Genomic DNA, 26,524 nt, shown 5'->3' with positions numbered 1-26,524 from the left:
CTTTGCACCTAGGATGGTGATATACCTCCTGGGATTTGATTAGATGCTGCTTTGTGGGGCCCACCAACTTCCTGAGTTGTTCATTCTGTCCCAGCCAGAGGACAGGGACCACGTGTCACATGTCTTCTCTTTCCTAATACTGAGAGGAAAACAGCAAATACTCAATAATGAGGCAGAGAAGATGGGGAAGAAGGTGAGAGGCAAGTGAGAAAGGGAAAAAAAATCTCAGAAGCACAATGAGTAATGGAGATCAGAGTCCTCATCATCTTTGAATGGGATGGGAGCCTTTGAAAGCTCCCAGTGGTCAGACCACTTCTGAGCACATCCCCAGGCCCTGATGCAGGGGGGCACTGGGATCGTGTGCTGGGTCCTCCCTATCCTCTCAAACTTGGACTCCTTGCTTCAAACTCTCGTACCCATCAACTCACCCCACCTCCCACACTGCTCCCAGCCATCTCCACTTCTTCGAAGACTAACCCCCACTAGTCTTCCCAGTTTCTGCCCTAACGCATCCCAGGCAACGCTGCTGGCCCTCCCCCAGCTTGGCTCGCTGCCCTGTTCAGGGCCCTTCCTCCAGGGAGCCTCTGAACAGAAAAGCACAGTGCTGTCTGCCTCCTGCCAGGTCCGTGTGGTGCCTGAGTCATGGCTGCCAGCATTCCCTCAGCCTCCTGGCTCACTCCACGCACGAGCCTCCTGGCTCACTCCACAGTCCCTGTCCTGCTGCTCCAACTCCCACAGCCTTTCTTCCTCATCTCCCTTTCTTCTTTTCCTTCTTACCTTTTTTTCCCCATCAGTTTTAGGCCTGACATTGGTATTCAGAGTGAAAGCAAAAGTGTTAATCCTTCATCTGACTCTTGCAATTCCATGGACTGCAGCCCGCCAGGCTCCTCTGTCTATGGGACTATCCAGGCAAGGATCCTAGAGCGGGTTTCCATTCCCTTCTCCAGGGCATCTTCCCAACTCAGGGATCGAACCCATGTCTCTTAGGTCTACCTGCACTGGCAGGTGGGTTCTTTACCGTCTGAAGGCAGTATTTAAACCCACTGACCCTCAAAGCTAGAAAAGCTGCTGACTTCTGATCTATGACACACATATAATCATATATTCATTAACTTACTTCTTTGCTTATTTACTTTTTTTGGTTTGTTTTTGTGGGTTCATTTCATTTTCAAGAAACCAAAGAACTTTCCCTGTTTCTCATCTTTGAAGCCATTGCAAAGCAACCCCACACTGACTCCCGACACTCTCTGCATCTTGCTAGCAAGCTGGGAAAAACTGTCCCTGCACCACCAGGGGGCTTCACTGGTGGCTCAGCTGGTAAAGAATCCACCTGCAACGTGGGAGACCTGGGTTTGACCCCTGGGTTGGGAAGATCCCCTGGAGAAGGGAAAGACTACCACTCCAGTATTCTGGCTTGGAGAATTCCATGCACTGTTCGCAAAGAGTTAATGCCGTTCTAAACTGGTGAGGCAGAGGTTTCTATCTCTGCTCCATAATACTTCCTGGAGACTCAGGGAGTGCCTAGAAGGACAGGAAAAGGACAATGACATAACACCTGAGTAACTGTTGACTCAGTGACACCTGGAACTCTCTCAATGAGCCCGTGTGTGTGTTCTCAGTCCCTTTAGTTGTGTCCAACTCTGTGCAACCCTATAGACCGTAGCCTGCCGTGTTCCTCTGTCCATGGGATTCTCCAAGGCAAAAATACTGGAGTGGGTTGCCATGCCCTCCTCCAGGGGATTTTCCCAACCCAGGGATCGAACCTGTGGCATCACTTGCATCTTCTGCATTGCAGGTGGATTCTTTACCACTGAGCCACCTGGAAAGCCCCCTCAATGAGCCCACTGGAGAATTTGGATTCTCCAGTATTCTGCATGTCTAGCCCAGACCCGTCCTTTCTGGCCCTTTCCTGAACCAGGAGCTTGGCCAGGTCTTGTCTGTCTTCTTGGCCTTGTTTGTCCCCTTCTCAAGCAGCTTACAAAGTTGCCTGCCCCTCATCTCCCCTAGCCATCCAGTGATCTGCCTCCCATTTCTCACACCGTACCTTAGCCAGCAGGTGCTCTGAGAAGCCTTCATAATTATGAGGTCCCCAAGAGACCCATCCAGGCCCCCTGTCACTCCTCACCATCAAGTGCACTGGGAGATGACAACTCAGTCATCATAAACATGGGGGAAGAGGAGAACAATGAAAGAATACATGTTCTGTGGGTTAAATGCACCATTAGGCAATAACCTGGCAAATCAGAATGTGGGGCATTCTTCAAATCAGCTGGCCTGAGTACTTCACAATATCAGTGTTCTTAAAATTAATGAATGGATAAGGAAACTCTGCCAGATCAAAAGAGACTTAGGTGAATACAGTGTGTGAATCCTGAAGATTCAATCCCTGACTGAATCCTGGTTTGGAAGAGAGAAAACCACGGAAAATACATTTTTGGAACTGGGTAAATTTGAATGTAGATTAAATATTAAATAATATTGTAGAATCGTCGGACTCAAAATTTTGATGGGGGGATGTGATAATGGTACTGCTGACAAGTAAGCCAATGTCTTTGTGCTTCAGAGATACAAGTTGAAGCATTTAGGCAAAGTGTCAAGATATGGGAAACTTACTTTCAAATAGCTTAATAATAGCAAAATACGTATATACATCTAAAAGAGACAAGCAGCTCCATGGAATTAACAATCATTACATATAGGTGAAGCACTGATGGGTGTGGTACAGTTCTTTCAACGTGTCTATGTGTGCAAAATTTTTCAAAAGTAAAAAATTAAGGGGGAAAAGAATAAATGCTCCAAATGCTGGCCATGTACCTCGTCTCTGAGCCAGGGGCTTTCATATATTGCAAAAGATCCAATAAGACCAACAGAAGGGGATTTTTTAAAACCTACTTAGTTCGAGCAGCTATGTTATTTCTTATGCAATGGAGATGCCTACTAATTTTAGTTAGGCTAACAGGTAAAAAGTTTCGGCTTGTCCATACAATTAATGACACTGGGATGCAACATACCTTGGGTGAGGCAACAGCAGGCAGCCTGGAACTAAAAGACAGCTGCTGTTCATGTACAAAGTGTACAATATCCCAAGATAATTGAGGGAAGACCATAAAACATCCCTATGTTTATTCGTGCAAAGCATGCCACAATATCTTTCCTTGGTGTGTCCATTCACACGGATATGTCAATCCTGGACCCCAAGTCCCAGGAAGGCAGGGACAGTATCCAAATCACTGCTCATCCCCACGAGGCCTCGGCCAAACAAGTGTTTCATACGGCAATGAAAAGTTGGCGGTGACGATGTTGTGAAACGAACATGTGTCTGACGGAACGTCAGCGCACACGCTCCAGCCCCACAGTGTGGAGGGCTTGTTGCTGTTGCTGGCAGAACCTGGCATGATCTGTGCAGCCCAGTTACCCTCAGATCCTCCTCTTGGAGCTTTTCCATGTATTCCAGCATCTGCTCCTTCTCCTGTTCCCGCTGTTCAGCAAGCAGCGATCGCTCCTCCTGGTTCTTTTCCATCTGTTCCACAATGTGCCGTCTTCCTCTGAGAAGAAACAGTGCCACGGTGTCTTAGAAACCAAGAGCCCAGGTCTCTGTTCTAACCTCCACCCAAATAACACCCACAATGGGAGGTATTGTAGGGACAACGTGGTGAATGCCCCCTAAATACCACTATGTTTCATGAGCGGGGTCAGTCCTTTCTCTTCCGAGCTCCTAATTCTGGGGGCTCACCCTTCCTGAGATTCCCGCCCTGCATTTGTTTGTCCAAGACTGTGCCCATATCATAAGACACCTTCTCTTTTCAGTACCTGAGGTCTTCTGAAATCCTACCACCTCCCAAAACTTCCCAGAGTAATCAGAGGGAGTGACCTTCCCAAGCTGATGTCCCAGAGTTAAGAAGCCCACAGTAACTCCTTTCTCCGGAGCATCTGCTCTCAGCCAGTGTATCTTGTCGTCCCACTCCATCTACCATGCCTAGTTAGCTAACTGTCCTTCTTATATCCAATCTCATATTTTAAGACCATCGGCTGCTGGTGTACAGGGCTGAGTCTGAGGAATTCTCTACACTCAGTAGCACCCTTGCTCAACAATAGAAAGCAGAGAAACCAGATTCTAGAGTCAGTGCAGCCAGTGACTCCCTCTGCATTATTGGGATGTCAACAACCTTGGAAGCATCTAGATCCCATGATCTCTGAGTAAAGGCTGGGAGAGTGGGAGAAGACGCAGAGGAGGACAAGTATCTACGGGAAGGAGTATGACATTGACATTCAGATAGTACTGTTGAATGGCTTCGTGACTCCAAATGAAATACACTAGAGCAACGAGCAGAAAGAGTTACATGGAATCAGGTTTAGACCCAGTATAAGGACCAGGTCAAATCATTAGAGCTGCCTAAGAAGGCAGGGATTTCCCCTTCATTGGAATTGTTCGTGCAAAAGACGAAGAGCCATTTAGCCCTGAAATGAACTTTTCATGGGAGCCTACTGTATGGACCAGTACCTGCTAGCAGTACACAGATGAATGGCTCAAGAGAACAGAATACACATGGGGAGACAGAGCTGCCACTCAGTGTGGTACAAGGACTGTTTATAGGGGTAATTCTTGCATTATATGGTTGGCATTCTAAATCTGGGACACTATGATTCTATAATTTATCTGCTTTGGGACTTGTCCTCTCCTGCAAACTGGAGGGGATTGAATTTATTCATCCTAACTTGTATTAGGCATTTACTACAGTCCAAACATTCTGGTAGGTCAGAAGCCAAAGAAACAAGACAGGGACCCTGCCCTCAGTGAGCATACAGCCTGGTGAGGGTCAGGGAGCCACAGCGCAAAGAGGGGCATGGCAGACCACTAACACAGTGTAGGGGGCCCAGAGCAGGGAGGCTCAAAGCTCGCCCAGTGGAGTCAGGGAAGTTTCTCAGGGGAGGGGATAGCAAGGCCACATTATGAAGGAAGAGAGAGCATTTTCCGGGGTGGGAGAGGAAAAAAAGAAAGAGAGGGTATTCAAAGCCGAGGGAACAACAAAAAATAATGAGATTATATGAAGACCTGGCATGCTGGGGGACATGAAGGAAAGCCTCCTAGAATGGATGGCAAGAAATGATGCAAAATGAGGGTGAATAAGGGCCATATTGTGAAACACCTGTTGTGATCTTAGAAACAAGCTTTAAGACGTTCTACAGTTGTTTGGGGTTGGACATGTACACACCGCTGTGTTTAAAATGGATACCCAACAAGGACCTCCCATATAGCACATGGAACTCTGCTGAGTGTTATGTGGCAGCCTGGATGCAAGGAGAGTTTAGGGGAGAATGGATACATGTATATGTATGACTGAGTCCCTTCGTGGTTCACCTGAAACTATCACAACATTGTTTGTTAATTGGCTATACTTCAATACACAATAAAAATTAAAAAAAAAAAAGAAGTTCTGTGGCTTTCTGAATCATTCCATAAAAGTTTTGTGATAATAACAAAGGATTATAATGACCATTTCTCATGTCCTTCTTCTCTGAAAGGCTATATGGACCTAAAGACACATGGAAAAGACTTAAAGAGGGAAATGTCAAAACCACCTCTTTACCGGATTCTCTCCTCTCTCCTCTTTCTGTCTAGCTCCTCCTGCCTTTGAACAGATTTCTGCCGCTCCACCTCCATCATCTGATCCAACCGCTTCTCCTCTGCATCCAGTTCTTTTTGGATCAGCTGCTTCTCCAGAATTTGGGCATCCCGGATGGCATGGCACTTGGCATTGAGGATGATCTGGAGAGTGGAATTGAACTTGTGGTACTAGGTCTGGGAGTAAGGATGGGGATGGTTGGGGGGAGTGGAGTGATGTACCACAGGGATGTGGAAGCTGGAGTGGGGAGAAATGGGAGCAGAATCCCATTAAGAGTGCTCACAAGCCCAGAAAAGCAATAGCATCTTTCAGGGTATTGGGTCTAGTGTTTGCGGTAGAGGTGGGAGGTCATGGATCACTCTTGGGAATAAGATGAAAGCTATGGGTCTTCTCCTCCATAAAATTCACTTACATCTATACACACAAAGTTTCCATAAAACTTTAGAAGTTCATGGTCCCCTTAGGGACCCCTGAACCTCAAATGAAGACCCACCCCCATTCTACTCTTTAGGAAAATAAACATTATTGCAGAGGCCAAGCCACTAGATTTTTAAGCTAAAAGAGCCCAACCTGACACATAAGGAGATGAAAAAATCACAAGCAATCAATAAGAGCTGTGGAGTAAAAGCTTTGGAAAATAAAAGGAAGCATTAAAGAGAGAAGATTTACCTGAGAAACAGAAACTCTGGATGAAGAGGCTGGGGAGTCAGCATTTTTCATTTGGCCAGGAAGTGAACGACATGCAAATGAGTAACACAATGGAATTCAAATGAGCCTCTGGTCTTTATGCTCTGGCTAAAGGAAGCACTTTGAGCACAACAAAAACAACCCCATTGTCTGCACCATCGTATGTGGCCAGAATTGAACTAGCAGGATAAAGATACAACAGGTATTTTTCAACCCGCAGTTCGCAAAGTATCTCCCGTATATTAGCATATTTCATCCTAATAATGCTGCTTAGTAGTTTCGCCACCCTCATTTCACAAACAAAGAAAGTTTGGCTCAGTGAGCGCAAGTGACTTGCTGAAGGTCACACAGCAGGCACTCCGTAGGTGCAGCTCTCCCCGACCCAATCTATTCCATTCGCCTGCCAAGGCCAGCCCCTCACCTTTCAACCCTGCACCCCATCTCTAGCCCATGCTTTCAGGCGTGTGAATAACAGATAAGAGGAGGGAGGGATTCCCTGGTGGGCCCGTGCTCAGGACTCTGTTCTTCCACTGCACACGGCATGAATTCAGTCCCCGGTCAGAGAACTAAGATCCTGCACACTGAGAGGCAAGGTCAAAAAAGAGAGAGAGATGAGTGGAGGGAAGGAGCATGGAGAGCCCACCTTTTTCATATCCTTCAGCTCTTCCTCCTGCTCCATCCGCAGCTGGTTGGCTCTCTGCAGAAGGTTCTGGGCCCTCTCCTTGGCTACCTCCTCCAGGTCGCTGAGCTTCCTGTTGTTCCTCCAAACCATTTCCTTTTGTTTCATGATCTTCTTGCGTGTGGTCACCGTGTCCTACGGGAGCCACGCTGGAATCAGTGGGGACTTACTCCAGTGCTCCGTGCCCTGGGCACTAGCTTGGCTGCTGTGGGTGACCTCAGATGAGTTTCACATCACCCCATCACACTGTCATAGCCCAGAGGTTTCCCAGCCTGGTGTCCTCACCCCTCCCCTGGCCCCACAGTTGCTCCCACCAGATCTTTATTCTGTAACACATCTTTAGCACTTTCACACCTTACTTCAGGGTCCCCTAACTAAAGCTCCCAGTCTTGTGGGAGGCCGGCCTCTCCCCAGCCCTTCTCTTCAACCCCCACTCTGCAAAGATGGGGTGGGGGTAGGTACCACAATGGCTTCCTTCTCCTTCTTGAAGGCCTGCTCCCTGGCCTCGAGCTCTTCTTTGGTTAGGACGTGGGATGCCCATTTGATCCGCTCAAACTCCTCAGGGCTCATGATAAGGGACTGCCCGGAAGGGTCCTTGGTGGGAATGCTGACACAAAGAATGAATAAAATTAGGCAGGGGGTGTGCGGTGGGGGCCGGGGGGGAGCTCTTAGCACTACTCTGCAGGCTGCTCTGCTCTCTACCCCACCCCCATCACTGCCCATCCTGCCTCAGAGAATCAGGCAGGAGAGACAGCAGAATGGGTCCACTGGGGAGAAGCGGTCTCAGGCAAGGGTAGAGTAGCATTACCGGCTTAAAAAAGGAACATTTTTAAGGACTTTGTCTAAAAGGTCCAGGTCACACGTTACCTCCTCTGCACCCGCCCCCATGTACCCATACACACCCACCTCCTCCCCTCCGCTGTCCCTGCCTGTGTTGTGGGCAACATCTGTTTGCCTTGCTAGATCACAAGCTCCTGCGGGATTCAGGCTCTGTCGTAACCCCATGGGCAGCCCGGTCTCTGGCCCAGCACTCACTGGGCACAGAGTGAGGACTCAAAATAAAGCTGCCACGTTGAACTTTTAAAACAGATGATTCCTCAAGAATGACATAAAAAGGGCAAGGGCACGCCCAGCGAGGATGAAGTGGAGGCCAGTGAGAAACGAAACCATCCCTGTGCCTCCAGCCCAGAGGGAAGCTTTGAACCCTAAATATTAATTAAAATCAACAATAGCCAGAGACATGTCTACAGACTTTTCTAGCTGCCCAACGCATTCAACAAACCAATAGGTAATTATAATGATTACAAACAGATGACATACATTGGAGATGGAGCAGAGGAGTGGGCATAAAGCTGCTTCTGGGTGAGGCGTCTAACAGGCACATGGCAAACAGACGCAGATGGTCTGAGGCAGGAAGTGAAACCTCATCCCGTAAAACCGGCTGGGGAGAGGTGTCCAGGAGGTGGACACATGAGTAAGTGCCCTTGAGGCTTAGCCAAGACCTTGTGTTCCCCTGGGTGCTGTGGCCCCAAACAGCCTGTGATCTGGAGTGACCAGGAATGATGTGAATCTGAGACAGCATCTCAAGCTGTTCTCAGAACCCTGACAAGTTACCCGAGACTTCACCTCCAACGTGTCTTTAGGACTGGACCAGTCCAAGAAGGAGCCCTTGGGACTTCTCTGGTCGTCCAGTGATTAAGAATCTGCTTTGGCTTAGTAACAACCTAGAGGGGTGGGATGGGGAGGGAGGTGAGAGGGATGTTTAAGTGGGAGAGGCCATGCGTAAACCTATAGCTGATTCATGTGGATGTTTGGTAGAAACCAATGCAATACTGTAAAGCAATTATCCTTCAATTAACAATAAATTAAAAAAAAAAAAAAAAGACTCTGCCTTGCAATGCAGGGGACGCTGGTTCATTCCCTGGCTGGGAACTATGATCCCACATTTGGCAGAGCAACTAAGCCAGCACACCACAACTACTGAGCCTGCGCACACTGGAACCTGACATCCCTCAGGACTCAAGGAAGATCCCGTGTGCCCCTACTAACACCCGACACAGCTAAATACACAAATAAATAAAGAGAAGGAGCCCTTTCTTGGGCCACAAGCGTGTCTGCAGGGCTGCTACCGCATCTGGTCCTTCAACACCAGAGCTGACCAGACGGTGCTCTTGGACCTGTGGACCAGCCGTGCCTCCCCAGATCGCGACACAGGATGCATTTTCTGGGAATTCAAGTTTTTAGTGAGTGGAGCCACAGTTGGAAGAACAGTTTAGAGAATGGAGCACCAGCAGAAGAGCTAAACCTCTGAGTGACAGGGTTGGCTCCCTTCATGTGACTGAGCTGGGCCTAACCCCACATAAGGGGCCCAAGCAAGGGAGCTGCTCCAGTCAGGAAGCCGTGCTGAGCTAATCCCAAAGGAACCCCAGAGCTTTGGGGAATTTCCTCTTCTGGCCTCAGAGCCTGGGAAGAAGCCCTGGGACTAATTAGGCATCTGGTCAGTTTTTCCTTTGCTTCAGATTCTGGATTTGGCCAGAAGGAAGTGACTCATCTGGACATTTCCCCGACCAAGTGCACTATTCAGGGCTCAGAAGGGACCCCCCTCCCCAAGCATCTACCCTCTACCAGCCCCATAGAACCCACAGGAGCCAGTAGCTGGGAATCAAGGGCAGTGGCAGGAATAGATACAAGGCGGGGACAAGCAGGTCAAAATGGAGAAGAAACGAGAACCAAGAAACCAAAGGCGGGAAATGGATAGGAAAGAGGTGGGGTCCACAGTGACAGGACGAGACCAGGTGGGCTCCCCGTCCCCCCACACAGGTCCTCACAGAAGGGCTCCGTGCCCTGGGTACTCACATTAGCTCCCGGACCATGTCCCGGGTGATGAGCTGGATGGTCTCCGGCTTGTGGTCCAAGCCCAGCGCCGTGAGAGTTTTCCGAATGGCATGCTTATCTCGGAGCAGCACGATGGGGCTGTCACTCCGGGTCAGGGGCTGGGGGGTAAGGAAGGGCAGCTTAGAAGCTGGTCACCCCACTTCTTGCTGGTTAGCGGAGGGTGGCATCTGCACCCCATCCAGCGTCAGGGGAAATCAGCTGGAGCCCAGACTGCAGGAGCACCCAGAGTAGCCAGGGCACTGAGCAAGCAGCGTGGCGGCCAGATGTGCTCTGTACCGACCAGCTCTTCTGAAAGCAAGGCTTCTCTATAACTCGTGCAGATACTCCCAGAGGGATGGAGGCCCAGGGAGAGGTTTGCTAGTGTGTGTCCATTCCTAACCTGAAACCATCAGGAATGAAAATTTGGGGTCTCTTCGTTCTTCTCCCCCCATCATTTACAAAAGAAAAACTAATTCGCTCTCCTGGACCACATCGAGGGTCTTTAGCATACAGTTCCTTAGGGACACATTCAATCTATGATATTTGTTATTTTTAATCCTTTCTAATTCATTTACTTTGATTCCCCCCGAAAAAAAGCCCTATGGGGTAAGTTAGAAATATGGCCCGGTGGATCTGCCCTTAAATCTAATATGGTGAGGCAGTCAGTGAGTTAGAATTCAGCAAAGAAAACACAAATTAGATACATGAGTTTTTTTCAACTTTCTGACCGTGAAGGAGTTAGATAACGAGAAAATGAAATCATTAGTTTCAGGGAATTGTTAACACAGGAGAGGATTTCACTTATCAGGAACACAGTGTCTGCGATCCTGAGTGGAGGCAGGGGCACGGCTCAGGTGGAGGTCCGTCCAGTCTGGAGGCCGGCTCTGTGCACACCCGTTCCCGGAATGCTGCTGCCACCTGGCGCCCATCTCTGCCTCCCAGCGGCTCAACTCAGTCAGGTCACAGGCCGCTTCTGCCCTCTGCTGACGGCTAGGAGGCTTCCGAGACTCTGGTCCAACAATAAGCCCAAAAGACTGAACCAGGAATAGGCTGTGTGTCAGCCGCCCTCTCTGGCAAGCCGGCAGGACTAAATCTGGAGAAGTCGGCCATTTCCAAACCTGTCTTCACTTTAGCTAGAAGAGTCCCCATGGACTCAAGACAAATAAACAACATGAGTGTAAGCGAAATTGAATTGCTTTGATTCTTTCCCTTGTCAATAGGAAACAGCTTCTAAAGGCAGAAAGACACCCATCTGGAACAATCTGGAAAGTCCTTTTTAATTCACAATGAGAAGAATGAAGGGTAAGGGTAGACATCAAAAAGACCCTGATGCTGGGAAAGATTGAGGGCAGGAGGAGGAGGCAACAGAGGATGAGATGGTTGGATGGCATCACTGACTCAATGGACATGAGTTTGAGCAAACGCCCGGAGATAGTAATGGACAAGGAAGCCTGGTGTGCTGCAGTCCGTGGGGTCACAAAGAATTGGACATAACTTAGCAACTGAACTGCAACAAAGGGGAGACATCACCTCTTCTCTCCCTGGTCCACCTGCAGCCAGTGGTGTTCACGCCAGTGCTTAAACCACTACTGGTGTCTTTCTTCTTTTTCCCTTTCCTCTACTTTTTTCTCTCTTTTTTCTCCCTTCCAGTTGTATTGGGACAAAGTTGACCTACTGTTTCAGTTCAGTTCAGTCGCTCAGTCGTGTCTGACTCTTTGAGACCCCATGAATCGCAGCACGCCAGGCCTCCCTGTCCATCACCAACTCCTGGAGTTCAAACTCCTGTCCATTGAGTCAGTGATGCCATCCAGCCATCTCATCCTCTGTCGTCCCCTTCTCCTCCTGCCCCCAATCCCTCCCAACATCAGGGTCTTTTCCAATGAGTCAACTCTTCGCATGAGGTAGCCAAAGTATTGGAGTTTCAGCTTTAGCATCAGTCCTTCCAAAGAACATCCAGGACCGATCTCCTTTAGGATGGACTGGTTGGATCTCCTTGCAGTCCAAGGGACTCTCAAGAGTCTTCTCCAACACCACAGTTCAAAAGCATCAATTCTTCAGCGCTCAGCTTTCTTTACAGTCCATCTCTCACATCCATACATGACCACTGGAAAAACCATAGCCTTGACTAGACAACCCTACTGTTTAGGTTTAAGGTATAGCATAACTATTTGATTTGCCATCATGAAGTGATAATCATAGTAAGTTTAAAGAACAACCATCATCTCATATCAATACAAAATTTTAAAAAAACAGACAAAATTTTTCTGTGCTGAGAACTCTTAGGATTTACTCTCTTAATGACTCCACTGTCCCTTTTCTTTCTCGATCTCTCACCGTTCTTCTCTCTACATCTCATTCTCTTTCTCTCCTCCCTTCCCACCTTCTGAATGTCATGTGTAACCAAGATCACTCCAAGTAACTCTCTGGCTCTCCTTCTCTAGTCATCAGCCTCTTGGACTGGCTGATATTTGCAAATAAATATTTACTTGCTCGTTTTCCAAAGCAAAGTAATTGTTTCAGCTGAGCAACTGGGAAAGAAGGATGATTTGTGTTCTACTCTGCGCTATTCTTGGATGGAGGGGGGATTATGTTGAACAACAATTATGTTGTTCTATATCTGCAAGCCTGGGCCACTGGCACTCAAACGTTTCCATCACAGGGCGTTCTCTGAGCAAAGAGCAGACACTGAAGGTTCAGCAGTTGAGCCTCCCTTCAGCATTATAACAGATCTTCAAATGGTGCACAGATGTAAAGATCTCAAGGGCAGAGGAAGCCAGGTGGCCTGTTTACATGGGCCCCACAGAGTGTCTGAGCTTGTCCACTGGAGCCGCAGAAACCCCCACTGCCCTCAGTCTGAGAGTTCCCTGGGAGAGGGAGTGACCTGTCCAGAGCTAGCTTTGTTCAGGTCACAAAGCTCCTGGTGACAGCTCCCTGGAGGGACTGAGGCACGGTTACCTTGATAGCTCCAAAAAGGCTCTCATCCACCTCGGAGCTCAGGGCTTTGGTCCGATAGCGAGGCCTATTCCTTGACCTGTTGGAAGCAGTAGAGGCAGAGCTCAGCACGCCAGCTGTGCTTAATGGCTGCAGGGAGAGGCAGAAATTTGGGCTCATCAGTACCGACCACCATCTGCACCCCAGGCAAGGTAGACGCTTCGCCAGCCCATGCTGAGGGAAGGTTGGGTGGGTGTATGGGAAAGCACCTGGGTAAATCCTGAAACACAGGAGACGCCCTACAGGAGCAGTGGCTTCCCTGGACACCAGCCCAGCAAGAAGGAGGACTTTTGAGGTTTCTGAGCTGAAGAAGTCCAAGCCCTTGCACAGCAGGGAAGGAAGGCGGGCAGGAGGATGATTCAGTGTCAGCCCAGTTCTCGTTTCCCGCAAGCAGTCTCTTGTGAGGCCACATGGGCTGTCCTCTCCAGAAAGGCAGTGTCGTCACCTCCAACCTCGTCATCTGAACACCAAGCCCCCTTCACAGCTGATGCTACCATCTGACCTCCTCCATGTCCCCACCATCTCACAAGGTTACGGTAGGGACCCGAGGACAGTAACGCTGAAAAGCACCTTGCACACAGCCGGCAGGTGCCTGATAAACTTCAGTGGATGAACGACTACCAGCTACAATCAGGCAAACAGGTCCACCCTGAAGCTGTGTCCACCACGAGGCTCTTTCACTCTCAGAACTGCTTGAATGTGCATGTGCGTGCATGCATGCTCAGACACTTCATTCATATTGGACTCTTTGCGACCCCATGGACTGTAGCCCGCCAGGCTACACTCGATTTTCCTGGCAAGAATACTGGAGTGGGTTGCCATGCCCTCCTCCAGGGGAACCTCCTGACCCAGTGATCGAACCCACGTCTCCCGCATTGCAGGCAGATTCTTTACCACTGAGCCACTGGGGGAACCCCTTGAACACGCATGAGTCAGTTTTTAGCCATCCAGTACTCTTCTAGGTTGGATCCTTGTCTCTCCCATCTAATGAGCTGAAAGAGACAGGGATCATCTCCGAGCGTAGAAGCTGAAAACATCAGACAGCTGCCTTCCAAGCCTGGGCAAAGGACCTAGGTGAGCCATCAGATCCCCCAAGCCTGACAATGAATAGGGAACTAGTGATGTAAGAGGGGAACATGGAAACCCCTTCTGACAAAGGCAGCAGTGGCAGTCACTCCCTGTGTCTGGGGCAGTGCTGATAAGGGCGCCAGGAGCAGCTGCCACGATAAAGTGCCAGCCCTGGGGGTGGCATCAAGGGTCTTTGCCAGGCCAGTGCCGGGTTGTGATCTGAGCCTCAGTTCTGGCTGCAGTTCCTGTGTGTTTTCATTTTCCAAGCCTAGCTGCCCAGCCTTGGCGTGAACTCTGTGCACTCTCCAAAATCCTCTCCATACATTCCCTTCTCCCTAAATTGGAGTTCTGGCTCTGTTGTTTATAACCAAGAACCCTGACTAACACAACCTCCATTCCCCAAGGTCAGTCCCACTTCAGCTCAGCCTAAAGAGAAGTCTGTCTCCAGGGGGCGGTTTCTGTGAGGACTGTGGGACAACTCCAGGGTTACCCTAAATCTCATTCTGGAGGAGCCCCCATCTCCTGCAGTTCTCGGAGATGGAAGACCCTGGTGCAAAGGGCTGGACGCGTCAGGTCGACCAACCCTGGGAATGAGCAGCCATCAGGGGGACAGGGTGAACAGGGAAATGACCATGAATTCCAGGTCACTAAACACTGGGCGATATGTTTTGAATGCTCTCTCTAATCCGCCATAACCACAGAGAACTCCCTGCAGCACCTGTTCCACCTGTGGCAGGTTTTCGCACCAAATTGGGCAATTATTCTCCGGCTGGCTCCATTCCACACAACAAGCATGGCTGTGTGTGCCCTTCCCTCCCAGCCTGGCACAGTCAGCAGAAGGCTCACAGAGGGCGCCTTGCTTTACAGCCTCTGTCAGCCCCAATACAGCAGAGCAGAAAAGCTTTAATTCATGAAAGGTAAATACAGGAGCCCCAAGGATGCCTAATAACAGACTCTGAAGGGTTATTACATGGAGAGTGGGGAGCAACAGCTCCCCTTTCCACCAAAAATAGAATAAGAAGGAATGACTAGAATCCACAACAGGTGGGACTGAGGCAAAGCTTAAGGAATAACCTGAAATGATGAGGGCATTGGATCACAAGAGACGGTGTCAGTTCCAAGAGGAAAGGTGCAGAGTCTGGATGTAGCAGGACCTCGATATGCATTTGCTGAAGAACGAATGAATGAAACCAAGCAAGACGACCTCTTGGGGTCTGCAGACCAGACTGAGACAGAAGCCTTTCCAGAATACACCACCACTCCACATTTTCCACATCACGTATGTGGTCTGCGCTGGGGAAAATAACGTACATGAAAAGGCTTTGGAGCACAGATGGAAAGCATTATTGTTGTTTTGCGTTTGTTTTCCTGCTTCTTTCCAAGGGCTCCTGCAGCCTTCCCCTCAGGCTCGGGTGCCCACCAGACTGTAGGATCCTCCAGCGCTGGGACTGTGTCACTTCCCTCCTACGCCCTTGGCACCCAGGTCAAGAGGAAGTCACACAAGAAATACTCGACTGCCTGAGCCTCGAAGTCAGAACAGAGGAAGGAAAACAGATGATGACCACAGAAAAGCAGCCGCTTGGCAGAGCAGAAGGAAGCGTTGAGCTCTGGGGTTGGGTGGCTGAGAAACCTCACTGGGGAAATGCTGACTTTGAAGCCACAAGCCTTACACCAGGGTTAGAATAACCAGTTTTGCCAAAAGCAACAAGAAGGATTAGGGAGGTCACTGTGTAAAAGTACTAGAAAAAATGAAGGAACAAGCAGAAATGGAAAGTTAGATCCCTCTGGGCCAGAGGCAGTAGCCAAGAGGTTCTTCCAGGAGGTGAAGGGCTGGTTTTATTTCTTGCATGACTTAACAAATTATAAATATCCCCAAGAAGCTGAGCTGTGCCTAGAGTGCTCATCTTCCTTGAGGGAAGGCATCTCTGGTAGGAAAGGAAAGACCTTTGAGGGGACAAGGATGATTGGGGAAGAAGAGGATTGGGACAGAAAAAGATGCCAGCCCTAACCTTTATATTTTCCTTTTGGTGACCTAGCCGATGCCTTATCTCTTCAAATAGCATCCCATCCTATGTCTGTAAGAATTCAGCCCCTGCTGGGGGCTCCAGGAGAGATTCTGATGCAGAAAGATTAACTGGTTAACCAGAATACGATTTTCACATCATTATAAACGCAGGGTGATCTCCTTAATGTATCAAGTTTAAAAGAAAGTAGATTATATGAAATATGCAAGTATTGCCGTAAAAACGCTCCTATGAAACCGAAATGTGTCACTGAAAGAAGTTCACAAAATGTTTAACAGTAATTTCAGGTGAGCATTAGCATCTTAAGGTATTTCTCATTTTGAATAATGATCTGCATTGAAAAGGTAACTCTCTTTATGGCTGAGATAGGGGAAGGGGGCACTATTTTTACAAAACAAAGCAGTGGACCTGGTGCCCTGACTCTGAACACAGAGAGTGCAGCCCTTAAAAAGCTACAGTTCCAGATGTCCTGAGATCTGGGATGTTCAGCTCAATTCCAGCAAGACAGAGCTGGATCGGGGCTGGAACAGAGCGGCGTGGAGTTTCCCTGGTGTATCTGTAACACCTGGCAACTGAACAAAGACGAAGACCTGTCCTTTCCCGGGTGTGCTCTCCACTCAGGGATCTAGTTTCTTTCACACATAGGTTCACCACCGGCTTCACGCTCTTGACCTGATTCTACCTCCTTTTCTGTAGACTTTGGTTACGAAGAAGGTGGGGATGCCCATGTACCAGGCATCTTGCCTTTCACTCAGGTCCTCCCTCTCCTCAAATACAACCAGCTTGGCCATCTGTGGGGTACCATTTGAAGATGACATCCTACTCAACACTGAGGCCCTGTCCCTCCTTCTGGGGGATGTTATTTATTATTTTTGTAAGGGTCCTAGTGGTGTGCCTAATTGTGACCCTGTCTCCCCACTCCTCCAAACAGCCTGAAAAGCTAGTAAGTAGCATCACACACACACCCCTAGCCTGCCAAAGGTCAGAGATCACTAACTTGACCCACTACTTCTCAAAGGTGCCCATATGCCCTGTCCTCTCCAAGGGACTTCAGAAGGGCTCAGTCAACAAACCAAAGCCCCACTCTGAGTGGCCCTTGGATGGGGAATCCCTGATCTGGGTGAGCTGAAGCCCACAAGTCTAAACAGGTGCAACTCACTGATTCATTTGACTTGGAGATAAGACATTTTCGAAAGAGGCGAAAAAGGGAACTAACACTTCCTGTGAGCCCTTAGATGCCAAGTGCAATGCTAGGACCTCACAGACATAGCACTGGGCCCACAAACCTACGTGCAAAAGAGACACTAGATCCCCGGGTGGAGATAAATATGGAGATCCAGGGATAAATATGCACCATAAAAAGCATAAGTGAAAGGAGACCCCTGCTGCAACATTGCAGAGAGTCCTCAGAAGTTGGGAACTGCTCTCCTCCAGAGATTTGTTGATTTTATCATTAACAAAGCTCTTCTAGAAACTCCAACTTGGGGACCCTGAATTTGAACCACACTTAGTCCCAGAAAAGCAGAGTGACCTCTGAGCATGAAGTGTGTCCACAAGTACACTGAAGGAGCTACCTTTGCCATAGGGTGTGCACCCGGAAATTCTAAGGTTATTTCCAGTAACCCAAGGCTCCAACACCTACCCTCTGCCCCACCTCACTTATCCCTTAGGGACCACACCATCCTCCCTGGATCCCAGACACTACTTTCTTTCCTTCTCCCAGGCATGCTGTCCTTTCAAACCCTCATGTCATCCTGTCCACCCCAGGGAACTGCAGGCCTGCTAGACCAGTCTCAATCCCTCAACTGGGGTCTCCTGCATTGCAGGTGGATTCTTTACCAACTGAACTATCAGGGAAGCCCCAATCCCTTTCCAGCGACTTTCAAATCTGGTACCCTATTCATTCATTCACTTATTCGTTTGCAAATGTTTGTTGAGTACCTATGAGTGACCCAGACCCCCAATAACAAGAGAAAACTGGGGTTCGGGGACATTAGGTGACTTACATATTGTGGCACTACTAGTCAGACATGGTGCCCTGACTTTGCACACAGAGAGTGCAGCCCTTTCAAAACTGCAGTGCCACGTGTCCTGAGATCCTGAGTGTTCAGCTCAAATCCATCAAGACAGAGCTGGAACGCAGCTGGAACAGGGTGGGCACAGGGCAGTGTGGAGTTTCCCTGACTTAACTGTAACACCTGTCAACTGAACAAAGACGAAGGCTTGTCCTTTTCCTGGGTGTGCTCTCCACCCGGGCATCTGGTGTCTCTTTTGCACATAGGTCCATATAGGCAGAACATAACCTGTTATCTGGCCTCCTCACCAGTGGTTTTTTCACATCACATCCCACAATCCACAGCCAGATGGGAGGGGGATGAGGATTGGGACAGCACTTTTCCAGCTCCTCGGCTCAGCCCCAGATTACATTTTCAGTCGCGATCGATCCCACTCCTTATTTCTCTCTTGGATCCCCCTCCGGACTTCCCTAACCTCTTCTAGGGCTGTCATCCCTGTTCCTGGACCTTCTGACCCCCATACCCAACTTCTTTTCGCCCCGCAGATCCTCATTTTCCCCGCCCAGAACCCCAACACAATTGAAAACACGTGAGGTCCCCATCCGAGGTTCTCCACACCCGGGACCTCACCATCTCAGCCGCACGCCCCAACTCGGCGCCTCCACCGCGTCTGCAGCCCACAGCACCACTTCCGCTCAGGGTGTTGACGCGTTACCATAGTAACCAAGAACGCGCGCTCCTGGGTCCAGGCCCCGCCCCCGGCCCGGCCCGGCCCCGCCTCTCCGTTCCAGTTTGGCGGAGGGGCGAGCGCAGTGGCTTCAGGAATCCGAGCCTCTGCCTGTGTCCATTCCCGCCGGCGCTGAAGCAGGGAACCCTCTCTCTGAAAGAATGACCCTCTCTGGAGCGCCCCGCTCTTCTTCACTTTGCTTTGATTGAACTCTTAGGTCAAGATCCAAATTGTCAAGGGCCTAGCATGGGTCCGGGTCTAACTGCTGCCAGCCCCTCCAGGAGCCAGGCCAAGGTTCACGATTTTCCCCCTACTCCCCATTTAGGTTACCATGGTTACCGTTGCCCCAGTGTGAGGAGCCAAGCCAAACCCTGGTTAGAATTTAGTCTGCAGAGAAGCAAGCAGGATCCCCCGAAACAACTCAAAACAGCAGTCTGGTTTGACCAAAGAAAGGACTTCCAGCAGTGAGGATATGTATGTAGTTTAAGGAGCAGTTCCTTAAAATGTTGACTTCACACCTCCAGCTCAGAATTACCTGGGAGAGTTTATTCAAAATAAAATGTAGATTCTACCAGACTATCTGAAATCGAAATCTATGGACCTGGCTCTAGGGAACGCACCTTTTAACGCTTCCCGGTTTGTATGTACTATTCTGGAAAGCTTTTTGGGAGTTTTACGATTTTCGCAGTTTGGTTTGGCACCTCTGCCTCCCAATCTGCCTGCAATGCAGGAGACCCCTGTTCGTTTCCTGGGTCGGGAAGATTACCTGGAGATGGAAACAGCAACCCACTCCAGTATTCTTGCCTAGAGAATCCCATGGACAGAGGAGTCTGACAGGCTACAGTGCATAGGGTCGCAAGAGTCGGACAGGATTTAGAGACTAAACTCTACCCCCTCCCAACCTGCAGGGAGAAAACTGAACTGGTCCCCCCAGCCATACCTGCTCCAAGCCTCAAAAAAACCTTTCCACCCGACCAAGTACTGATAAACTGAACTCCTGGACCAAAAAGAAGCGGTAACTGCAGTCCTATGAGCCACTTCCCCACCCCTAGACATCTCTCCACAGTCCACCTTTCTGGAGTTTGCTCCACCCTGACTTTTGTGTTGCAGAGCCAGTCACTGCCTCCTGTGACACACTCGGGGCTGAAGGATTGGCCGTGGAGTTAGGGCTGCAGAGGGCTGTTTACAAGCTTCAGGGGAGTGGGGGAAGGGAAACCAGGTCACCCCCAGCTGTTTTAAAAGGACTCAACTCTGGCAAGCTTCACATTCCCTCCCCAGATTTCCCAGCCTTAGCTCCTTTGGGATCCTTCGGACAAATTGAGGGAGTGGGGTAGGCTGAAAGTGTTGGAGGTGAGATCAGAGGGAGGGGGAGACAAGAGTAGCTATCCTTCCAGGGACAGTCCTCCCAGCTCGAGGGGTGGGGGGGGGAGGGTTTGGGCTTTCCTACTACAGGCACCCTTCCTTCCCCAGCCTCTTCCCTGGAGCCCAGAGAGGAAGGAAGATGAAGTAAGCAGTCCCCTGAGGGCTGGATACTTCCTCTGCATTTTCCACCCAGTTCTCACAGCCCCATCTGTGTGGAGGGAATTATTATCCCCATCACCAAAGAGGAGACTAAGGCCAAGAGAGTTAACTGTCCGAACTCAAAAGTTCTCAACCCAGGCTGCCTCACTGAGGAAAAGGTGTGAGGTTGACTCAGGAAAAAGGGGGACGAAGGAATGCAGGGTAAAGGAATTGCATCCCAGGCTTTTGTCCCTGGTGGCTCAGACGGCAAAGAATCTACCTGAAATGCAGGAGATGCTGGTTGGATCCCTGGGTCGGGAAGATCCCCTGGAGAAATGGCAACCCACTCCAGTATTCTTGCCTGGAGAATCCCATGGACAGAGGAGCCTGGTGGGCTACAGTCCATGGGGTCACAAAGAGTCAGACACGACTGAAGCGACTTAGCATGAACGCAGCTTCAAAAGAAGGTTGAGGGAATTCCCTGGTATTCCAGTGATTAGGACTCGGAGTTTCCACCGAAGGGGCATGGGTTCGATTACTGGCCTGGGAACTAAGATCCTGCATGCCACACAGCCCAGTCAAAAAAAATTGCTTGAAATATGGACAGAGGATCTGAATCAATGTTTTTCCAGAGAAAACATACAACAGCCAACAGGTACATGGAAAGGTGCTCAATATGATATTGCAAGTCAAAACCACAATGAGACATCACCTCACACATGTTAGAATGCCTATTATCAAAGAGACAAGAGCTAGTAAAGCAATTATCCTTCAATAAAAAATAATTAAGAAAAAAGACAAGAGACAATAAGTTTTGCTGGGGATGTAGAGAAAAGGGAATCCTTGTTCACTGTTGGTGGGAATGGAAATTGGTACAGCCTCTTTGGAAAACAGTATAGAGGTTCCTCAAATAATTAAAAATGGAACTACCATATGATCCAACAATTCCACTTATGAGTATTTATCCAAAGGAAATGAAAACACTGCTTAAAAGGATATATGAACCCCATGTTCACCACAGCAATAGCCAAGACACGGAAACAACCTAAATATCCATCAATGTATAAAGAAAATATTGGGTGTGTATATATACAATGGAATATTATTCAACTGTTTTTTTTAAAAAGACTGAAATCTTGCTATTTGCAACAACATGGGTCATCCTTGAGGGCATCATGCTAAGTGAAATAAGTCAAATAGAGAAAAACAAATACAATATGGTATCACTTATATGTGGAATCTAAAAAATAGAGAACTCATAGGTACAGAGAACAGACTGGTGACTGCCAGAGGCAGAACAGGGGGTAAAAAAATACAAACTTCCAGTTATAAGTCCTGGGACTTCATTGGCTGTTCAGTGGTCAAGATTCCACGTTTCCACTGCAGGGGGCATGGATTCCATCCCTGATTGGGGAACTAAGATCCCATTCACCATGCAGCATGGCCAAAAAACAATAAAAGTCCTGGAGATATAAGGTACAGCATGGTGTATATCGTTAGTAATAGTGTATATTTGAAAGTTGCAGATCTTAAAAGTTCTCATCCTAGGAAAAAAATTATAACTATACGTGGTGATGAATTATTGTGGTGATAATCTCACGATAAATGCAAATACGGAATCACTGTAGTGTACTCCTGAAACTAATACAATGTTATATGTTAATTATATCTCAATAAAAGAAATTAATGGATTTATGAGACAAAAGTAATAAAAATGAACCATGAAATCAGTAAAAATTATTTTGAAACCAAGAAGCAAATTGAAACAAAAATTTTCAGATTATCAAAAAAGGTAATCCGATAAATGTTAGTCGCTCAGTTGTCCAACTCTTTGTGACCCCACGGACTGTGTAGCCCACCAGGCTCCTCTGTCCATGGGATTCTCCAGGCAAGAATACTGGAGTGGGTAGCCATTCTCTTCTCCAGGGAATCTTTCCAACCGAGGAATCAAACCTGGGTCTCCTCCATTGCAGGCAGATTCTTCACCTTCTGAGTCACCTGGGAAGCCCCAATTCAATAAGAAGAATAGAAAAAATTTTGAACAGAATAAACAAGTGCCTGGATTGTTTAATAATCCAATTAACCAGAGGGGAAAATCACAGGAATATATTGGTGAAATGTTAAATTTCTTGTTGGTTTGACATAAAAGATTGACACTGATGGTGACTGCATAAAATTCACATTAGTACACTAAAATGAGGTATGACAGTCTGGTCAGTGAGTGCCATCAACTCAAAGAATATTTAAGATGATGTACTGAACCATCCCCTCAAATCCTACAACTCATATAAGAAATTTCACAGATTTCTCAAATTTGACAGCAATCAAAAAACTGATACAACAAGAAACTGAAATGAATGAAACATTCCAATCTGTCAATAATAAAAGGGCTGATCAAAATCATGCCAGAGGAAAAACTGGTAGTTCTTGGCTGAGCTACCAGGGAAGCCCATTCTCTTTAAAAAGTAATATTAATATTATAAAGCCATTGACATGTGGAGAGACAAAAAATAAGCAGCCAAAAAAAGGTAAAGGCTTTTTTCACTTGTTTCAGGCAGCGAATTTGTTGACTTAAGTGTACCACGTGAGAATTGTGAGTTAAGTTTTACTGGGGGCAAAGTGAGGACGGCAGCCCAGGAGACAGCACCTCAGAGAGCTCCCAGAGACTGCTCCAAAGAGGAAAGGGGGAAGGTCATATGTATGTGATCTTGGTAAAGGAGGCAGACAGGCAATCAAGCCCGTTTATTTTTTTATTTTATTTTTTAACTTTACAATATTGTATTGGTTTTGCCATATACCAACATGAATCCACCACAGGTATACACGTTTATTTTTTAGAGAGGTTCTGAGAGTCTCCTGAAGCTTCTGCTCATCACAAGAAACAGTCGTCACTAAGAAGGATTGTAGTGTTTTTCTAGATAGGAGGAGATGGAAGAATTGGACTCAAGACCAATTTAGTCTACAGACCTGTCCTGCCAGTTTTCCAGGAGCACAGAGGGCCTCATTTCTGTTCTCCGCCCTGAACTCCTTCAGGGGGGTGTTGAGGGTCAGTAGCTGCAGCGGCACGTGATTCAGTCCTTGCAGAGGCGGATGGTGGGCACCCATGGCAAGAGTCAATTTGTGGTTGAGAAATTCATACGGATCTTATGTTATTATTATGTATCTTATTCTTATGTATTCTTAACCTTATGTATCTTATTCTTCCAGATGTCATGATGCTTACAGTATTTGCCAGATTTTTTTTTAATGGATAATTTGTTGTGACTTACTATTCTAATTACGTGTTTGCTGCTGCTGCTAAGTCACTTCAGTCGTGTCCGACTCTGTGTGACTCCATAGACGGCAGCCCACCGGGCTCCCCCGACCCTGGGATTCTCCAGGCAAGAACACTGGAGTGGGTTGCCATTTCCCTCTCCAATGCATGAAAGTGAAAAGTGAAACTCGTAGCGACCCCATGGACTGCAGCCTACCAGGCTCCTCCGTCCATGAGATTTGCCAGGCAAGATTACTGGAGTGGGCTGCCATCACCTTCTCTGAATTAAGTGTTTACTCCTCTAATTAATTTTGTATCATTTTTCTTAGCAGGGGCTTCCCAGACTCCAGGCCTCACAAAACCCAGCAGTTCCGCCCCTGATAAGTAGGAGGCAACCTTTCCCTTCTCAGCAAAACTTGGCTCAAATGCCCAACCATGTCCGATGGGACTTGGGCAGGGGCCCTTGCTCTCACCTCCCAGCCTCAGCTGCTCTGCCAGCTCCTCCCTCACTGCCCTCTTCCACCTTCTCCCCTGTGCCCTTCCTTTTCTTCCTCTCTTCTCTACTTGTTGTGCATCTTTGGGATTTCCCTCCTTCTACTCCGACCCCCAAGCTCTCTATTCACTCTCCTCCTCTGCTCTGCCCCCTCCAGCATTCTCACGCCCAGCAAGCTGAGGGGTGAGAACAATGGGGGACAGCTGGCTGCAGTTGCCTAAGGAAGAGGGCAGGTCCGGATTCTCTGCTCAACCCTAGCCCCACCTCTGGCTGCCTGACCCTTCCTACCAAGTCGCCACTCCCAGTGAAGTCTCAGAGTAAACCCTGGATTGTTGGCCAGGAGCCCAGAGCTGAGAGATTTGCTGGGTGCCTCAGGGCTGGGAGCAAAGCCCAAGGCCTGGGCTGACTCCCATAGCTCCTCCCCACCCCACAGGGCCTTGGGGTGCTGAGTTAGGCAGGCCCGATCCGGCTGGTCTCCTGAAATGCTCCCCATGTTGGCTGAGGCAAGAGGGATAAGAATTTTGACTCTGTGATGAATCAGCACATTTAAATGGGAGGAGCCTGGGAGACAGGACCCAGGGGAGCCATTTGGTTAAAATGAAAAGTCTGGCCTCTCAGTGGACCATGTCTCCTGCCTAAGAACATGAGAAAGGAGACTCTGATTCTTTCTCTGTCTCTTTGAAATGCATTTAGGAACCTGTACTTCTGAACACAGGGATCAGAGTTGCAGACCCTAGACATGGGATAGTGGGGAGCAGGGCCACACATGTCCAATGGGCAAAAAAGATGGGGCTTCTGCATTCCTGTAGAAGCTTTTGTGTTCAGTGGATGGAGTTGTGGGTTAGTGGGGGTCTGCTACACTCCTGTTCTCTCTGAAATCCTTCGCTATATGCACACATTCTGGCATTTCTCCAGGACCCCACTTCCCTCCTCTGGGCCTGCCTCCTATGGCAGCTTCTTCTCCATTCTTAGGGGTAACACCTGCCTGTGAAGGGAATTCTAGGAAGCCCACTCAGGTCTTGCTAAAGCAAAACTGTTTCCTAGGCTGTTGAGAGCCCACAGTTCTATCTAGGGCAGCCTGGAGGGAGCTCTCCCCATGACCCGTGCTCCTGAGGCAGCACAGTGAAGAAGGATAGGACTGACTAAGTTTTGGGAGCCAGACCAACAGAGTTTGACCCCCAGCACAGCCGCTTATAACTGAGAGGCCTTAGGTGACCTGCCCAACCACCGGAGTCTTGTTCCCTCATCTTTGAGATGGATAATAGCCTAGAAGAGAGGGGCTGTGAAGGGCAAACCAGGTTTAAACCTCAGTTTGCATACTGCCTGGTGGCTTTCTTCCCTTTCCCTTCCCACAAAGCAGGGGGATACTGGGGGAGGAGGGAATGCCTTTTGTCTTCAGTGTCGTATAAACATGACCAGGAATCAGACTGTAAATCCTCTAAGTTGCAAGGAAGCCTGAGAGATTGTTTCACAACCCCCTTCCTGGAATATTTGAACTCTCAAACTGCCCCAAGTCTTTCTAAAACAAAGTATGGCTTAAAACACAAATAAATACTTAAATGCATGAATTATTTTCCACCAGGAATTTACTGCCTTCCTGCTTTCTTCAAAACTCTTTTTCTCTTTCCCATTCTTAAAAACTGTAGAGCCTTCCTGCTACAGCCTGAGAGACCAGGCAAGGGACAGGGATAGGAGAGAGAGTTTGACAAGAAGAAATCTGGGGCCAAGGAGAAAGACTGTGAGCACCAAGGCAAGAGTGGGGTGCAGTGAAACTGGGGTAAGAAGATGGTTAGGGTGAGAATGGAAGTGAGAACTGCCGGGTGATGCCTGTAGCTGGTTGGAGTCCCTGGGTCTAGAAGAGGGGAGGGAAAGATGAGAGCGTACAGGCCAGTAGGGCAATATCACCCTCTGATACTGGTGCCCTCCCCACTATGGGCGGAACAGTGCCAGAGAGAGCCTCATGCTGGTCATACCTCCCGATTCCCTTAACCTCCCTACCTGGCCTCCTTCCCCCTGGGCAGATAACTCTGAGGCCAAGAAGAAAGTCATCAATAAATCTGCAGCCTTCCCAACTTCAAAAATCTCATCTCCACCTTCCTGCCTGCCCCACGTTCTTGGGTCAGCATTGCCCTGGTGCCCTGGACACGCCTCCACATGCCTGGCACCGGCTTCTCCTCCTACGTGACCGGCACAGGCCTGGACTGGGTGGCGGACGCTGAGATAAGGCCAAGGGGGGAAAACCGCCAAAGCCAGGAAGTTACACAGCCTGGTTCCCCTGGCAACCCAGCCACAGTCGCCAAACAGTACAGGGTTGGGGGGTGGAGACAACTCCAGTTCAAGGCACAGCCAGAGCTGGCTCAGACCTCAATTTTCTTGTTGGAGAAACTTCTCTGTCTGAATCTCCTAGGACGGTGCCGCTGCCTAAGAATTACAGGGGGAGCCAGTTTAAAATGTAAATTCAGAGCACCACCCCCATAACCTTCACCGCAGATTCCTGGCCTAACAGGACTAACTAGAATTTGCATTTCCAACCAGTTAGAGGGTGGCATGCTTGGGGAAGATCCTGGATGGGGCCTGAGGCATTCCAAC

The 26,524-nt window shown here is 48.7% G+C and overlaps 1 protein-coding gene across 4 annotated transcripts in view; it reads right to left on the bottom strand.

Moving 5' to 3' along the window:
• Positions 1 to 18,694, bottom strand: part of CFAP45 (cilia and flagella associated protein 45) — a 29,307-nt gene extending 10,613 nt beyond the window's left edge. Inside the window, exons 1-7 of one of the 4 annotated variants that reach the window (XM_061401977.1) lie at positions 18,593 to 18,694; positions 12,820 to 12,945; positions 9,847 to 9,983; positions 7,453 to 7,597; positions 6,955 to 7,125; positions 5,589 to 5,767; positions 3,416 to 3,545 (exon numbers count right to left, since the gene is read on the bottom strand). In XM_061401977.1, coding sequence (XP_061257961.1) covers positions 3,416 to 3,545; positions 5,589 to 5,767; positions 6,955 to 7,125; positions 7,453 to 7,597; positions 9,847 to 9,983; positions 12,820 to 12,945; positions 18,593 to 18,595 — 891 coding nt within the window. In that variant the 5' untranslated portion in view covers positions 18,596 to 18,694. Of the gene's footprint in view, positions 1 to 3,415; positions 3,546 to 5,588; positions 5,768 to 6,293; positions 6,323 to 6,954; positions 7,126 to 7,452; positions 7,598 to 9,846; positions 9,984 to 12,350; positions 12,733 to 12,819; positions 12,946 to 18,592 lie in introns of those variants that run through there. The other 3 variants (XM_061402005.1, XM_061401986.1, XM_061401996.1) reach the window with 3 other exon arrangements.
• Positions 18,695 to 26,524: the final 7,830 nt, after the last annotated feature.

This window comes from Bos javanicus, chromosome 3 (assembly GCF_032452875.1).
Source record: "Bos javanicus breed banteng chromosome 3, ARS-OSU_banteng_1.0, whole genome shotgun sequence".
Taxonomy (NCBI): Eukaryota; Metazoa; Chordata; class Mammalia; order Artiodactyla; family Bovidae; genus Bos; species Bos javanicus.
Note: the sequence above shows the minus strand (reverse complement) of the source record. Positions and strands in the feature narration are given on the sequence as shown.